The 18,579-nt window shown below is 34.5% G+C and overlaps 3 protein-coding genes and 1 pseudogene across 3 annotated transcripts; 3 read left to right on the top strand and 1 right to left on the bottom strand.

The window, feature by feature from the left end:
• The first annotated feature begins 973 nt into the window (after positions 1-973).
• Positions 974-2,385, top strand: LOC121769819 (transcription factor MYB108-like). Its single transcript, XM_042166580.1, has 3 exons — positions 974-1,273; positions 1,369-1,498; positions 1,591-2,385. The coding sequence occupies exons 1-3, from the start codon at positions 1,123-1,125 to the stop codon at positions 2,126-2,128; spliced, it is 819 nt and encodes a 272-aa protein (XP_042022514.1). The 5' UTR covers positions 974-1,122; the 3' UTR covers positions 2,129-2,385.
• A 7,415-nt stretch (positions 2,386-9,800) lies between these two features.
• On the top strand, positions 9,801-12,883 carry LOC121772171 (alkaline/neutral invertase A, mitochondrial-like). The gene is made up of 6 exons (XM_042169171.1): positions 9,801-10,953; positions 11,095-11,260; positions 11,478-11,689; positions 11,762-12,255; positions 12,330-12,378; positions 12,458-12,883. The coding sequence occupies exons 1-6, from the start codon at positions 10,147-10,149 to the stop codon at positions 12,770-12,772; spliced, it is 2,043 nt and encodes a 680-aa protein (XP_042025105.1). The 5' UTR covers positions 9,801-10,146; the 3' UTR covers positions 12,773-12,883.
• A 1,628-nt stretch (positions 12,884-14,511) lies between these two features.
• On the top strand, positions 14,512-15,087 carry LOC121770116 (annotated as a pseudogene).
• Positions 15,088-15,240: 153 nt separating this feature from the next.
• On the bottom strand, positions 15,241-17,362 carry LOC121769828 (nucleolin-like). The gene is made up of 2 exons (XM_042166591.1): positions 16,568-17,362; positions 15,241-15,732 (listed from the first exon to the last, which is right to left on the bottom strand). Exons 1-2 carry the CDS (start codon positions 16,859-16,861, stop codon positions 15,499-15,501), a joined length of 528 nt encoding a protein of 175 aa, XP_042022525.1. The 5' UTR covers positions 16,862-17,362; the 3' UTR covers positions 15,241-15,498.
• Between the last annotated feature and the right edge of the window lie 1,217 nt (positions 17,363-18,579).

Here is an 18,579-nt window from a genome sequence, read left to right as displayed (position 1 = left end):
CATTAATTAATTATAATTCGACACAAATTAAATCAACGCCTTCCATTGGCTTCTCTACTTATTGTTTTTACACACACATGCACACACGCACAAACAAACATTGTGGAGTGTGGATAGTTTCGTGAAACAAAACTGTGTTTTGAACGGAGAGGGTTAATTATTTCTGAAATATATATAGACGAATAACACAATATATAAATGTGTTCGCGGCAATAAGCTAGTTATATTCACTACAATTCATATTATAAGGATATAAAATTAGAATCACAATAGTAGAATATTTTGGCAATTCTTGATAAATAGTACTTGTTTTGTGTTTTTGGAGGCACTTAATAGAGTATTTATCCCTGGAATTTTCAATAAATTTCATTTTAAGAACTTTGTATTAAGAATAATTTTACATATTTGAAGCTCAATCAACCTCGGCTTATAAATATACGTCAATATTCCAACAATTTCCGAAAATAAGTGTTATTTTTTTTCGAAAATATCACCCAGTAATGGAAATGCTTCTGAATTTCCTAATTAATCCTAAAGTCAAATAATCAATTTTCCGCAGCTATTATCAATATTTAATTTAATAGGCTTATGCACATTCTTCATCGTGGAAATTGGCAACTAACAAGGCGAGAAGTGACAGAGTCAATAATTCGATGACAACTTGACATAAAATACATTAACTTAGGCTTATTAAAAGAAGGGTGAAAAAATAAAAAAGAAAGAGAAAAAAAATCCATATTTTCCACACACATACATTAGAAAGTCAAAGTTCAAAATTAGAATAAAATAATAGTTAAAAAAGCCAAAGTTTTGTTTTTAAGTGCTAGGTTTAATAAATTACAAATAACTATTGAATTGCGGCTTAGCCTCTCTCACATCACATTCCTTGCCACCTCTTTTCTCCACCATTTTATAGTTCTTTTTTTTTCAAAGGTCCCCTATATAAAACCCCACCTTGTGTATTAATCTTCACCCCCACCTATCTCTATCTACACACACATCTCCTTCTCCATCTCTCCAAAACTGAAATTCAATATCTCCCTATTTATATATATACACACACATATCTTGATCAATTCATCAGCTTTGATTTGATCGCTAAGGAAGGAGATAGAAGAAGAGATGGAGCAACGCGGTAAAGTGAGAGGCGATTACAGCGAGGAGGAAATGGATCTCCGGAGAGGTCCATGGACCGTTGAAGAAGACTTCACCCTCATCAACTACATCGCTCATCACGGCGAAGGCCGCTGGAACTCCCTCGCCCGCTGCGCTGGTGAGTACAGACACACCAGAATTTGACCAGACTTTATATATTTTTTTAACAATATTTTGTATTGAATTAACTTGGTTATTGAAATGTGGATGCAGGTCTAAAGCGTACCGGAAAGAGCTGCAGGCTGAGGTGGCTGAACTACCTCCGCCCCGACGTCCGCCGCGGCAACATCACCCTAGAAGAGCAGCTTCTCATCCTCGAGCTCCATTCTCGTTGGGGAAATCGGTATGTATTCTTTTCTATTTATTCAAATTTATTTTCGAGAAATTTATTTTGGTAGAGGCTAATTTGGCGATGGGCATGCTTTTGTGGGACAGGTGGTCGAAAATCGCGCAGCATCTGCCGGGGAGGACAGACAACGAGATCAAGAACTACTGGCGCACACGGGTGCAAAAGCATGCGAAGCAGCTGAAATGTGACGTGAACAGCAAGCAATTCAAGGACGCCATGCGCTACCTTTGGATGCCGAGGCTGGTGGAGCGAATCCAAGCCGCCTCGGCCGCCGCCACCGCCGCGCCGCTGCCTTCCTCCGCCGCCGTAAACTACCACCTTACCGACAGCGGCAGTTTCGGGCAGCCTCACAACATGGTCAACTCTCAGACGACGCCGGAGAACTCCAGCGCCGCCGTCTCCGCCTCCTCCGACTCTTTCAACCACAACCAAGACCAGTGCTACGCTGCGGCGGATCAGATTAGCTACGGCGGCGATAATCAGCAATCTGTGACGAATCAAACCGACTACTTTAACCAAGGGTTGGATTTCAGCAGCAGTCAGTGGATGGATTGTGGAGGTGACAATTTGTGGGATGTGGAGGACATGTTTTTCTTACAAAACCAGTTCAATAGCAATGTTTAAAACATGTTGTATTGAATAATCAAACCCTGCTTTCTGGAAAAAAAAATACTAGAAAAAAAATGTAGTTTTTTTTTTTAAGATTACCATAGAATTGGTGGGAGAGGGACATGCTCATAGTTAACTTGTGCTATTTTAGAGTTTGTATTCTTTTTTTCTTCCTTTTATTCCGTGGACGGCCAAAAGAAATTGAAAATTTTGTAACTTCGCTATCATTCTTTGGAACACACTTATGTATACATATGTATCATTTCTTGGTCTTTTGTTTATTGTTACAACGTACGAAAATTATGAGTGCTTCCTCAATTATTATTTAAAATTCATGCTTTAAATATCTATCCATGTATATAATTAATATCTTTACTTTTTCACTTGAAAAAATATCTTTGTTGAGTTTTTATTGGTGAACTTGTAATGAATTATCCTGATAGTATATTCTTAGTAATTCTCATAAATAATTATACTCCGATTTGTTAATTTGATATATTAGTCAATCGAATTTTTTCCAAATTGATATATAATTCAACCTAAATCCACTAAACTTTAGTTTAGTAGGTGTTAATCTTTTCTAGGGCAAACATCAATATTGAAGGCAAAGAACTAGACAGCATGCTTCATTGCCTCAAAAATTAGAGCCTTCTTTTCTTTCTCCATATCAAACACTGATTTCAGGATATAGGCCTTGTAGACTTTAATTAAATATGCAGTAAATATGGTGCACTTAAAAAAAATACAATATAATATCAATTGAATTCAGATTATACATAATGCAACATTTATTAGTTGTAATTAATCAAAGTGTGACACATACATTATCTACTCGTGGGAAACGTATCCCTAGTACTTGACAATATCCGTCCTTGCAATATAGAGATTGAAGCTTAATAGTTGACAAATTTTTATTACATTTTCATTCAAAGATTTGAGTGAAGAAAGTGTTGATGGGTTGGGACCAATTGAAGTCCCTAGACCCTATTAGAGAAATTGATTGTTATAAATTTGTAGAAAATGGACGGTATACGCACATGGTATGCGGCCAGCTATTATAGAACGTGATGGAATTGATTGCAAAATACAATAACACATTTATATTTGATTAATAGAAATACAAATGAAAATTAGTATATAACATTCAAATACATTATCTGCGAATTTAGTCCGAGAAAGAGAGAGATTCGGCGGTGGCGGCGGAAATCTTTGTAAGGGTGCGTGCCTTTTGAAGAAGCCATCCGATGTGGTCCAAACAGTCAGAGCTGTTGCGGACCTGCCACGTGCACACTACCTTTTCTTGTATGAATTTTATTTTATTTTTATTTAGTTAATTTTGGGTTTGGTTTCCTTGATGGATGAAACTAACTAGCTACTTCAAAGCCGTATACGTTGAAAGTTCGAAACTATTCTTGTGTTCGTGTTTGATTTAGTTGCATAATGAAGAGTGGTTAATGTATAAGGCTAGATTAAAAGTTTTGAATTCGCTTCATTGGTTAATGTATAAGGTTAAAAATATCGAATTCGAATACACTCTCTAACTAAATTAAATACAAACTCGAAATAAATGAGATCTTCTAAATAACTGCTCATTTACCTAGTAGTATTATTTTGAAGTGTGTATGCATTTGTTGATCATAAATTTTATAAAAAAATCGATTATCAAATCAATGTGGGACAAGAATGATAATTCTCAACGGGATTGAAGTGAAACACGAAATGAGGTAGGCACCACCAAACAAATGTCACCATAAATAAGTGTGTAAAATTTGTGTTCTAATTTCTATAAGCGTGAGTTCGTACCATAAAGCTAACCTAAAATTTTAACTTTCGGCTTACATGGTCATAACTATGATTAAATAAGTCACCAATGCCAATTAATCCATAAGCCACCACTTGTTAATGACGATATCTACAAAAACGTATGCACACACGAAAACCATTGCATCGTGTATGTATCAATCCATCCACAAATGTACCTACCAAACTACAACTGGAATCCACCACATAATTATAATCTCTGATTTTTTTTACTTTATTTTTCAATCGAAAAGTTAAAGATTTTTTTGTTGTGTTGATTTTCTTCTATGGACCATTTTTCATCTACATTATGACTTTGGTAGAGTGCCATGAGGATGTCGATTATTGGCTTAGATGCATTTTAGGTGGGTCCCAAGAGCTTGGTTTTGGGTCCACACTATGTGACAATAGTGGCATCTGAAAAGTAGTAGATTGCTATTGTATGATCAATCAAATCCATCTATATAAGTTATTGGGTGTATAATAAAAAGTGCCCTTTGAATTATGTTAAGGGGTCCTAAGCCAATCCCACTGTTTATAGTGCTCTTATTGCTTCTAAGTCCTATCTTTACATTTTGACACATAACCTAATCATCAAATTATTGGGTGATTAACTATTAAGTGAGCTACAAGTATGTGGTTTTCGGGTTCGAGTTAAATCCACAGCCCTTCTTAAATATCGAAAAGATTAGGAAATATTAATGATTTCCACTATTGCTTTAGGGCTATATATTTAACCGTAAAGTTGGGTGTTCTCTATATCTTCAAAATATGTTAATTAGTTGTAAAAAATTTGAGAGCTCTCAAAGTTAGGATGAAAGTTTTGTTTAGTTAATATACTTAGTATTTAGTTATATATAGCAAATTAATTAAGATTCAAATCCTTAAGTCATGTGACAGTTTAATCATAATTCATGATTAAGGAAATCACTATAAGTAGATACAGAATGATACATGTTAAGGGTTCCTACATATATATATATTATGTGCACATGTGTGTGTGAAAGTAATTATCTAAAACTCAAAACAGTATTGATATGAAAGCTAACTAAATTGTGAATAAAACATAATTTTCATCCTTAAAAAAATTGTATGCTTTCCGTGAAGTTGTATGACGAAAACGAGGTTTCAAATCCTTATATCCATAACTTTGGTCTTTGAATTTTGCCCCTTTTTCAAGGAAGAATGTTTTTCCAAGGCGTAAGATTCTCTTGGAATTATGCCTATTATTTTCATCTATATATGAGTAATCATTCCTTTGCACTATTGATTGAACGAGTATCTATTTAACTTAGTTGATGAAAGATATATATACAGACTATATTAGAATATTAAACTTTAATCAATTAATTCTGATAAAAAAACAATACAAGCTTATATACTATGAGCCAAGAGCGTATATAAGGAGTTACATAGTTATCAGTTGTAGAGAAATAGATGAAAAAGTTTAAGCTTTACATATGTGAGATTTAAAAATTAAAATCATCTTTTGTCAAAGAATAATGTGTATGCTTAATAAGAAGTTCTTTAGCTTTCTATAATCAAAATGTGCATTGAGAATGATTTTTGCACCGGATTGTCGTGTACAAGAATGTAGATCTTTATGATAAAAATTTGTAGGGTTCATACTAAAACCATTTTGTGATAAGAGGAGTGACACATGATATTTATGTAGTAGTTTCAGTATTCCCTGTGGAATAGTTATATACTACTATCAATACTGTAACAGTTTATTCTCCTTAAAGGCACAATTACTTAGCTATGTACTTTTACTTAATATTATGTGAAAATTGCAATATATAGAAAAATTACGTGCTAATTTTACTTTCTAGAAAGTTAATGTGAAATTTGAGAAGGCATCTAGTATTGAGTATTGACAAAGGTTGTTCGACCCGTCTCCACAATCTCTCTGTCCTTTCATATACCTATATAACAAACTATGTGTTAATTACAGCATTAATTATAGCTAAAGCTGATTTCGTGGTGAATAGCAGAGTACATTTTAAGTAGATCTCTCCTTAATCACGTTGCTAACACATGGCTGATGGCCAGTGCTTAGTTACAGTTCATCAATTTATGTCGTGAAATATTGTTGTTCTTTAAATACTACTACTACTAGCAAATTATTTGAATGCTTGGATGAGTTTAGTATTCTCAATTAATCCGTCTTGTTCACATAGATATAAAAAAGTAGTCCTTGGGGCCGGGGAGGTCCAATGTCTCTGTCAAGTTTGGTCAATATACACTCGAATTTAACATTAGCATGCAATGGCGGATCCAGGAATTAAAAATGGTGGGCTCGGACGAGAAAATTAATATAAGGAGTAATATTTAAATATATAAAATAGTAATAAAAATACATTGCAAACGAAATATCTCTATTTTATATTAAACGCGATAATTGACTTCTACGAGTATTCTTGTTTTGAAGCTAACTTAAAGTTATTTCATTGGAAATAGCTATGAATATATCTTTTAGTCGTTGTTCGTGTTCAACATTAGTACTAGAAGAACAGATGAAAGCGCCAAATCTTTATAAAAGAAATGTATTCATTAATCTAAATGAAAAGTAATTAAAATCAATGATCAAAAGTAATTATTATATTTATTAAAACTAGATAAAATTTTTATTAGTTACTACTCCTACTAGTTTAAAATAAAAGTAAAATATAATAAAATAAGATTGGAAGATAATCAATAAACTACTAAAAAATAAAACTAAAAAGTAATAAACCATGATTAAAAGATGATCAATAAACTAGAAACCGAGAATTCTTATTTATAAATAAAGTTTAAACACTTATATAAAGATAAAATTGTTAAAAAGAAAAGTATTGATTGTATTTTTTTAATTAATAAAAAGTTCAAACCTAAGCCAAATACATAAAAAGAAGAAGGGAAAAGCTGCGCTGCTTGAGGTCTGAGGATGAATCGTGGGGCGGAGTTTCGGATGCTGTGGGGTCGGGGGCTGTTGGGAGGAGTCTTCAGGCTGTTCTCCGAGGATGGCGGTGGGGTCGGCCGACCCCGCTCGACCCCACCTGCATCCGCCGCTGTTAGCATGATATGATCCGATTTTGATCTAACCCTTACAATTTTGTTTTTGGGACATATAGCAAAAGACGGTCATACTAATTATAGATTGATTAAACAACTATATATCTCCTAATTATAGATTGATTAAACAACTATATATCTCCTGCAACTTCACTTATTCATAATCCTCGTGTAGAATGATGTGTACCCCAAAATACCTCTCATAAGCCAAGAACAAAGAAACATCATGAATGTGAAAAGCAATTTATCGAATCACTGGCTACATGAGCTCTAATACCACTGTAATGGTTCGTCGATGTACATCGAACTCAATATTAGTAGTATTATACATATGATATTGTCCATTTCGAACGGTTATATTTTTGGAACACTTTCCAAAATGCATCATACTAATGAAACTGAAAAAAAACATTTATATATTGCGTGCAACTTAACTTATTTTGCAGTTTGTGATAATTTGCACCCTAACTTTCTTTATAGACTATAGTTATAATCAATTCAAAGAAGTAAACATTTCTCTTAACCCGAACTAAAAATAACAATTATTATCATTAGTTGATTTTATATTAATAAGTCAGATATGATTTAGGGTTTGGTGGCCGGGCTAACTCAAAAGGTCAAAATGATTTTGTACATGTCAAAAATATAAGCTTGAACCAACTCTAGGGGTATAAAATTGGCTTGGTTGACTTTACATGAAACAAGAAATCAACCGAACCTAATCCCAAAACAAATAGTACTCCATTAATAACTAGTTTAATTTTGCTATGTGTCAAACAAGCTAATTACAAAATATATTAACGTATTGTCGTGTCTAGAATTAGTCAAAATTGTGTCTGCGTTTCAACATATTCCTCCCAAATTAAAACAATTAATTTAGAGTCAAAAGCCCAAAAAATCTCACCAGTCCACTCGTTTACTTAATTAGTGGAGTGTTCAACCGCAAAGAGCTAAAACAAATTAGGCAATCATTTAGCATATCTTAGGTTTAATTATTAATTACAGATTTAATTAACTAATTCTCCTATTCAACACCGACGCGCTAGCAGTACAGACTTGATTTACAATGGGAGAAATTGTTAAATTAGAGGTAGATTCAATTAATTAGCACTGCGTAATCCATTTGTTTGCTAATCACAAAGAGGTTATAATATTAAGGTTTCGAGAAACAAGGGTCAAAGATAATATAATTAAATTAAACTCGATTTGGATGTGTGGAATATAATTTAGATGGTATCATTGGTTACGTCGGAATTTAGACTTTACTATTTATTTGACTGAAAATACTCTTAAAATTTCTAGAAAGTGCCTTGTTTTTATTTTGTTTAATTTAGTTTTGGATAAGTGGTTGCGGATAAATAATTTAAAATTTTGGTTGTTATTAAGCAAAAAATATAATGCAAGTTGCATATATGTAGTGTGTTTTTCAACAGTTAGTGGCTTGTCCTAACTGTTTGTACTCCTCTTAATTTGATCGTATTAAATATGATGATATGGATGTTAAATTCTAGACCTTATAACTTATAGTTTTGATTATATTTAATTATTTTGGTATAGAATTATGTGGCCTTTCTAAAGTAGATCTTTTAAATCGGGCTATTAAATTGTGCTTGATCATTATGAATGCAATGGAGATTTGTGATTCCTCACACTACATGGACGTCACATGCAATTATACTGTATATAATTATTTATTTTAAAATTTTATTAATATTATATAATTAGTTAAATTTGAGAATTTTTTAGATATTTTTTAGCTTTAACCCAGTAGCTAATTCATGTCTCTTTTAATTATCTTCTTTTCATTGTTCGCATATAGTACTGGTTATGGATCTTTGGGCTCACCTCAACTATGACCAAAACATTCTCAATTCTATGATGCAAATTCACATTATTTATGGGCCCAATGAGGTTTTGACCCAACTTGGAATTAATACAATTTATTTGGGCTTAAATATATAAAATAATACTATTAGTTTTCACTAAGGCCCACTCAAGATTTTCAAAATACGAACAAAATGTGCTAGTTTTGGCCCATGTTCTGGAATGCGGATAATATTCAAACAGCCCAATTAATATGAATATTCTTTACACGTTTTTACAATTTTGAAAAGTAACCGTTTCTTCACATTTTTTTATGTTGCTTGTCAGAACCGACAATTTCAACTTTTCTTGCTAAATCCCAATACTGCCCTTCATTTTTAACTAGTCAAATTTACGACAAGGTTATTATGGGAAAGGATCCCTTGCTGTGCAGGGTGGTGCTATTATGCATGCACATCAAATTATTTGATAATAAAAAATATTAATATTTTAATATTATAATTTATAAATAAAATAATGGAATGGGTGGAACCGTAGCCCATGTTGTGCTATTACCCAACGGAGGGGATCCTACTATGCTCATTTTTTGATGAGGTTATCGTGACTCAATCATGTTGAATTTTCCGACAAAGCTACGATACTATCTTTACTAAATTGTGACCAATTTTTTTGATAAGGCTACTATTGTTAGAACTACAATCAATATTTTTAGCGAGGTTATGTGACAAAGATACCAATTTATATGAAAGTAAATCATGACTCAGTAGCCAATTTTCAGATGGGAAAATCACATTTCAATTAATCAACACGTTTGTATTTTTTCGAATAAAATCTGACGCAAATATCTTTTTCACAACTCGCATAATCCACATATTACAAGAGAAAAGACCAAAACCGCAAGTTGAGGGTAAAAATGGAAATCTGACTTTGCTTATCCATTTTTTCATACGCAACAATTCGATGCACCTTCCACCTTGCTCTCCCTATATAAACCCCTCCACCCTCCCCTTTATCACAGCTCCAACTTCCAAAATTTCTGCTACATTCTCCTCAAAAAAGCCCCAACTGTAAGTCTCAAATACATTTCATTTTTTCTATCTTTCTTTGTTTTCAAGTTTGCAAATTGTTTATATTGACATAGATCAGTTTCTGTTAATTATATTTTCTAAATTTACAGACGTGTATATACTTACCTTGTAGTTGTAGTGTAATCCCATTCTTTAATATCTCAATAGCATATTAAAGTTTATTGAGACCATAGAAAAGGGTGTAAAGTTCAAGTCTTTAGGTGAAATTTTTGATCTTGACTTTGAACGAGCTGAAAATATTGATCATTTGACAAAAAATCTAGAGAAATGAACTCTGGGGGTTGTCTTGGGATTTCAAGTAGGAAGCCTTGTAGTAATATATTGATTCTTGGAAAAAAGTCGTCTATTTTTGGAAGTCCACTTCTACAGCGTGGTCATTCCTGTGAATATAATTTGTCGAAATCACAATTGAAGCTCTGTTATTCTTCCATCAAAGCCAATTGTTCTCATAATAGGAAGATATTAGGATTTAGGAGAGTCATTGACTCGAACCGGATAGTTTTTGGTGGTTCCGGTTCAAATTGGGGTCAGTCTAAGTTTTTTTTAGCTGATCGGGTGAAGAAGAACGGTGGTTTTGGAAGTGTAACTGCAAATGTAGCATCGAATATTAGGAATAATTCGAACTCTGTTGGATCCCGTCTACCTGAAAATAGCTTTGAGAATATATACATTCAAGGGGGTTTCAGTGTGAAGCCCCTGATAATTGAGAGGATAGAGGAGAGCCAAGATTTGTTTGGGAAAGATGAAGAAAAGGGTAAAGTCGATGAGGTCAAGGTTAATGATGGTACATTTGGAGATACTGACCGGTTTAGTGGGGCAGAGGCTTCAGAACCAACCCTTGGGATACATGTTTCCGAGGTGGAGAAGGAGGCTTGGGAGTTGCTCCGAGGAGCAATCGTGAATTACTGTGGAAGCCCTGTGGGCACCGTAGCTGCCACTGATCCGGCTGATAAGCAGCCACTTAATTACGACCAAGTCTTTATTCGTGACTTTGTTCCCTCAGCTCTTGCGTTCTTGCTTAATGGAGAGGGGGAAATAGTAAAGAACTTCTTGCTCCACACGCTGCAATTACAGGTGAGCAAATATACATTTCACAAGTTCTTGAGATTTTGGCATATTTAGAATTATGAGTTTCTTATTAGTAATCAGACGTAGTAGCTATTACAATTCCTTATTGAACTTCTAATTTGGATTTTCATTTTTATATTTAATTAGAGCTGGGAGAAATCTGTGGATTGCTACAGCCCTGGGCAAGGGTTGATGCCAGCTAGTTTTAAAGTTAGAAATGTGCCTCTTGATGGGCGAGATGGAGAGTTCAAGGATTTATTAGATCCGGATTTTGGTGAATCGGCTATTGGACGAGTTGCACCTGTAGATTCTGGTATGGCTTATCAACATATTTTCTTTTTCTCTATGTTATCCACATAGCTGTTTTTTAATCCAAATCAAAACGTGCTTCTCATCTTTGTGTCTTTGAACATGTGGTTCGACATATTTTTTTCTGTTTGAGAATAACTTTTTTTAAGCATTTATATGCATGTTTTATAGGGAAGAACTTTGTTAGCTTATCTCATGTCATTTTTATGTAACTTGAACAGGACTATGGTGGATCATTTTATTGAGATCCTATGGGAAAATCACTGGCGACTACTCGTTGCAAGAGAGAGTAGATGTGCAGACTGGGATCAGATTGATTCTAAATATGTGCTTAACCGATGGTTTTGACATGTTCCCAACCCTCTTGGTCACTGATGGTTCCTGCATGATTGACCGAAGAATGGGTATTCACGGCCATCCACTCGAGATCCAAGTGAGTAACTGATTGTGCCACTTTTTCATCTCAATTTGCTATGAATTTACTTGTCTTTGTTTGGACTTGTAGGCGTTATTCTATTCTGCTTTGCGTTGCTCCCGTGAGATGCTGACAGTCAATGATACGACCAAGAACCTCGTTGTGGCCATCAACAACCGACTCAGTGCTCTTTCATTTCATGTGAGGGAGTACTACTGGGTTGACCTGAAGAAAATTAACGAGATTCATCGTTACAAGACCGAAGAATACTCCAGTGAGGCCGTCAACAAGTTCAACATTTATCCTGAGCAAATACCCAGCTGGCTTGTGGACTGGATCCCGGACAGTGGAGGCTATTTGTGCGGCAATCTCCAGCCGGCTCATATGGATTTCAGGTTTTTCACACTCGGAAATCTCTGGTCCGTTATTTCATCGTTGAGCACCGACAAACAAAGCGAAGGTATATTGAATTTGATTGAGGAGAAATGGGATGATCTCGTGGCAGAAATGCCTCTCAAGATATGCTATCCTGCTCTTGAGCACGACGAGTGGCGCATCATCACTGGAGGCGACCCCAAGAATACGTAAGCATATAAGATAACGAATGGATTACCATAATCTACTAGCTCAAAGTCTGACCAATATACTGTTTGTGCAGCCCATGGTCGTATCACAATGGCGGATCATGGCCTACGCTCACGTGGCAGGTGCGATATTCTCTAGCGACATAGTAAGTCGTGTTTTTTTTTGCCTAGGCTGATAGGGTGCGGTCGTTTTGCATTGCAGTTCACGTTGGCGTGCATCAAGATGGGAAGGCCGGAGTTAGCTAGGAAGGCGGTGGCGGTGGCTGAGCAAAGGCTTCCGGGCGATTCGTGGCCGGAATACTACGACACGAAGCAGGGGAGGTTCACCGGGAAGCAAGCAAGGCTGCAGCAGACGTGGACGATTGCGGGATACCTGACATCGAAGATGCTTTTGAGGAATCCGGAGATGGCTTCGATGCTGTATTGGAACGAGGATTATGAGGTGCTGGAGAAGTGTGTGTGTGGTCTCAAAAATGGGAGAAGAAACTGTTCTCGCCTTGCTGCCACATCTCAATAGTCATGGGGATTTGTCTCACCACTGTTTTCAGCTAATCATATGTTCACCTTATAAATCCAACATTTTAGTCTCATACATCCTTCATTATTAATTTCATGTTCAAACTATAAATATTCTTCTCTATGGTTTTGGTAGAACACAACAAATCATTCAGTTATTGCCCAATAATCAATATGCATAATTACGAGGAACTATTAAAATGAAACGAGGTCTAAACGTTGGATAAATAATTAGAACAGCATTCATGAAATTAACTTTTGTGAAGAATTTTGTTGTTTTTGTCTTCTTGTTTGATTACATTCAGAACTTCTGATGAATTATCGTGTGTGTTATGTGTTGTGGGAGATTTTTAGGTCTCTGTGATGTTGCATAAGTTGTAAAAATTGAGCTATGGATCAGAAGGTAAGAAACTAGACAAAATCTCATTTTTTTGGGAAAAAGTATTTTAATTTTTCTTACTTTTTCATTTTCTATTATTCTACTTTATTTTTTTTCTTTTTTTTATACTACTGATTACTTTATCATTTTCTATTATTTCTACTTTGTTTTTTTTCTTTTTTTATACTCCTACTAATTTTCAAATCTCAAACAAAAAATTCCTCACTTAACAAGGAATGGATAGAGCAATATTGAACATTTGAATGTCCTCTTCGGAAACTATCTACGAAACATATTGTAAATAGTTGATGATTTAGTATTGTTGGATGTCTTTTATTTTTGGAATACATATTCAACCATCTTGGACAAGTAATTAAACTTTTATTTTAAGAGAATCACGACACTGTCTGCCGCTAAATCATGTTGTAATTAATGAGTTTGAGTTTTTTGTATAAGGTTGAAATAAATATGGCGTTAATTAATTAATTAATTTATTTTATGTGTAGAAGGCTAGAAGCGGCGTTAATTTAATGGGTGTTGACGTTAATTTGTTTTAAATTCTAAGTGGGTTTAATGGACATTAAATGTGTTTGACATAAAATGAGGTTTAAGTCCTAAATGTGTTTAGTGATATTAAATGAGCTATGTAATAGGCTAATGACAGTTATTTTAATGAGTTTATAAGACTAATAAGATTAATTAATTATCTTACTTAACTAGCTGTGTTTGTGTCAATTAATTAATTTGCATGGTTTAATTAATGTGTTAATAATATTATTTACTTAACTTATACTCCGTAGTATAAAATCTAAAGATATACACTAATTTGAAATTTAGCATATTACTACAATTTAGATGAAAATAGACCAACTTGTAAATAACACGGATTTTAATGTGCAATTAAAAAAATAAGAGAGGGATAGGAAAAAGTAAAAGAGAGCGAAAAGGTAATGGAAGAAGTGTATATGGATTGTGTAGTCAATATTTTAAATTATGTGTTGCGTAAGATTATTATTTATTGAAACTTTCCATATTTAAATTTGATCTAATTTTGAAGGAAGATCTAAAATGGTAAAACTAGTTTATTGTTATAAGAAAGGTGGAGTATATAATTAATTAAAGTATAAAAAATTTAAATAAATTGATTAGATTTGAATTTGGTGTAAATGGTAATAGTACAAAATATTTACTTTCATTTGAGTTTAATTTAATTGATTCTAGAATAGCCAAGTTGTACTAGCATCATAAAAAAATCAAGAAGCCTAGACTCATTCTTGGTGTGGACAAGTGTTTTCGGAATTCATAGATCACCATCTATAAGTACACATACAACAACACACAACACACTACTGCATTAATCACCCTCTTCCTCTTCCTCCTCCGCCAAAGGACTCCCAGAGTCCGACGTCGATCTTCTCGAGTTCCCCCTCAATCTCGAGTGCTTGGAAGCCGACTTCTTCGCATGGGGCGTCCTCGGCCGCGGCATCGACCACTTCGAGCCTAACCTCACCAAAGGCAGCCCCAAGCCTCTCGGAGTTAAGAAGGCTCAGCCCTCTCATCAAAGACATCATCGCGCAGTTTGCTTTCCAAGAATTCGGACACCTCAGGTTCGTTTCTCGCACTACTAAAAGATTACGAGTTTGAATTCCACCAACTTAACGCGGGTTTTGTGCAGGGCAATCCAGGAGACCGTCCCCGGATTCCCGAGGCCGCTTCTAAACCTAAGTGCAGCATCATTCGCAACAGCGATCAACACTGCAGTAGGGAAAACTTTAGAGCCACCATTCGATCCATATGCCTCTGACATCAACTATCTTCTTGCATCATATCTCATTCCCTACGTTTGACTCACTGGCTATGTCGGAGCAAATCCCAAACTCAAAAGCTCCACTTCCAAAAAGGTAACAATAAGTAACATCAATCTCTTATTCACTTGAGTCACCATCACAACGAGTTCAAACAAGTTTAGATCCTTAATTTCCAACCCCTTGTATCAATGTCTAAAACCAATAACAATAAATGCTTGATTTAGTTTCCAAGTTATTATACGTATTCAATGATAAATGCATGTTTGAGTAAAATGGGAAGAATTACATAAAATAGGAACCATTCGATAATTAGTGAATATCCAATTAAAACTTCAAGGGTGCAAGAAGAAACTACTCTAAGCTAATAGTACTAGTATAGCTCACATAAAGCTAACCAGTAAAGTTTTCAAACTATCTCAAAACAGCTTATAAAAATCCTAAGATGTGTTGCCAACATAATACAGAAATGACCGAGATATGATTGAACCAACTACAGCTATGTGTTGTGTAGACTGATGGAAATCTGAGGAGGCCACACCACTACCGCTTGGATGGCCTCTCGTCATCCTCTCCCCCATCGTCGCTATCATCAGGATCATCCTTGCCTGAGCGTTTTCTCTTGGGTGGCACCTCTGCTTTTCCCTCATCATCCTCGTCGTCTTCTTCTTCATCAAAATCTTCCTCCCCGTTCTCTTGTGGCTCAAAGTCACTCGCATCTTCCTCATCCTCAGCACGGCCAACTGGTCTCACTAGATATTCAGTGCCCAGATCACCCTATCACCAACAAAAACTCGTTAACAGCCTTGTAACAAGAACAAGACCAAACCAACCACTTGTGATTACACCAGTTGATATTCCAACAACAAAACAAATACTAATACCACAAACCAAAACAGAGCAAGATATACATCTTGGGAAAGCAGATAAAATTCACCCCGAACACACATAACCAAGATAAAACATAGGTCTACTGAGTTGGCCATTACACAACAATTCAAATAAGGTGAGCAAAACATATCATCAATCAATAGCTAGTTTTGACCCCTTTTAGTTGAATTTTTTTGGTAGGTTTCTACTAATACTCCCCCTCTATGGTTATGCAGATATGCAGGAGATCTAGATCTAATACTAGGGATCTATAATACTTATCTTAATTCCTCCAGAATATTTCAACAATCATGAAGCAGATCCAACTATGTTCTCAAAAAACAAGTATATTCAACTACCAAACCTTAATCCACAAATCAAATATTGTGCTATAATCCAACTATGTTCTCCAAAAACAAGTATATTAAACTACCAAGCCTTAATCCACAGATCTACCAAGCCTTTAATCCACAAATCAGTAACTGCATATATAATTGTGCTACAAGAGAAAATACCAGAGATAGTAGTCCAGATATGCTTTAAATAAAAAATAATAATAATAATAAAAGAAATCCACATGAACAGAGAAAAAACTAAAAAAAGTTCAAATTCTAACAAATATCAGTCCAAAGACGTACTAAATAGAAGAAAATCAATCAAAAATCACAGATCTAGTTCGTTTCACCAAACATATCAACAATAAACATATTGCTACTCAGAAAAAACAAAATAATTAATTTACCTCTTCTTCATCTCCTTCGACTTCTTCTTCATCCTCATCATCGTCGTCGTCATCGTCATCATCATCGTCGTCGTCATCGCCTTCGTCGTCTTCACCTTCTCCGTCTTCATCATCATCATCATCTTCTACGTCAATAGGCGCCTCCGCAGACCTGCCGCCGCCGCTGCTGTTCAACACTTCCTCCTCATCATCGTCACCCTCCTCCTCCTCCTCCCCCTCTTCTTCGTCCTCGTCGACGTCTTCCTCGCCATCGACTTCCTCCTGAAAGACCTTCTCCTCTTCGAAAACCGCCATACTTTCAGAAGAAGCTAATTGATTTTTCCTTTGTTTTTGAAAAAAAAATTACAAAGAAAAAAAGAGTGGGAAGAAAGAGGCGAAACAGGGGAAAGAGGCTTGCTCACAGGAGTGATGGGGTTGGGGAAGGAGGATTGATCTGGACCGTCTATTCAAGAACAAGCACATGGATCGCTGATGTGGATAGCTATCGACGGTGGGAAATGGGCCGAACGGTTCTTCTTGTGGTTTTTTACAAGCGCGGCGCGCTATATTCCTCTTCCCTTTGTCATGTGACTCGCACGTGATGGTATCCAGGGTATGCCTAATTGGGCTCTATAAGAGATTATAAGGCCCAATAAAATGAAACGATACAACTTTGGGCCTTTACATATCTCAAGTAAATAATTCAGAAATAGTTATTCCACTATTTATGATTTTTGTAGGAAGGTAAATGATTGAAAAACTATCAAATTTTATTAATCTCTGGTGTATCGCATAACTTTAAATTTCTTCATTATCTTATAACAAAAAATTAGCGTGCTAGGTGTTTGAATTTTTTTACGTGGCGTATACATGTATAAAACTAAAGATATGACTAATTAGATATACTAATTTATACTTTTTTTTGTTCATGAAAAATTGACCTATTCCTTACATATCCTATCTTTCCGTAAAGTAGGTTCAATCAAACAATATGGTGACACAAAAATATAGCCACGTGTTAATATGTTATTTGTTTCTAAGTTTTATTTTGCACGCAAACTTTAAGACTTAATTTAAATTAAGGAAATGATTTTTTTTGATAGAGTGTGATTTCATTGGACAACTCACTTTGTTTTTAGTCACTTTCCACTCAAACCTCAAATTATACTGGTACAAGTCTACAACATCTACAAGACTGCAACCCATACCTCTATTTGGAACCCAAATTATACCATTATTTATTTCATAAAGTATTTTTTTTTTCTATTTTACGTTATTTATAGAAGAAAATAAATAAATAAATCAATACAATTTTTAAAATTAAAAGAAAATGAATATAGGCTGCGGTGAGGTTACCGTTACACACCCCATGCCTGGCTGGGCACCACGACTTCTCCCCCGCAACGGATGGGGTTAGACAAATACTATGTTATTTGCTCTTTTATAGATACTTAAATAATTAATGTAGTAGAGTCTCAAAATGATGAAAATATGAATACTTATATTAATCTCCAATATATTGAAAAATATTTTTCTACTGTTGTTGTCGTCGAAGTAAGAGCAAAATAGTTGAATCGACTCATGCACTAGTAAGGTTTGGATGCTTAAACTAGTTTAAATGAACTAGTATTAACACTCGTGCAATGCACGAGACATAAGAGTTTCAAATAATGAATATAAAATCTAATAAATAAATAGAAAATAAGAATTTAAAGCAATACGAAGATTTACAAAAATAGAAATGTACTTATCTTATCTTACTCTAAATAAAGAATTTATTACTCCCTAATGAATGAAACATTTATACAATTTTAATTTATGATCTAAGTGGAGTAAAAATAATAAAATTAATAAAAAAAATAAGATGTGTGACTAATGATCAAAGAGTATGAGTTAATTAGAATAAAATATACAAATAAAGAAAATATGTGTAAATAAAGATCAAAGAGTGGAAATTAGATAATTGGAATAAGAAATGCACAATAACAGTAAATTAGATAAATAAATAAAATTAATTATATAAATGCAATTTT

The sequence above is a fragment of the Salvia splendens genome, chromosome 16, assembly GCF_004379255.2.
Source record: "Salvia splendens isolate huo1 chromosome 16, SspV2, whole genome shotgun sequence".
NCBI classification, from domain to species: Eukaryota; Viridiplantae; Streptophyta; class Magnoliopsida; order Lamiales; family Lamiaceae; genus Salvia; species Salvia splendens.
Note: the sequence above shows the minus strand (reverse complement) of the source record. Positions and strands in the feature narration are given on the sequence as shown.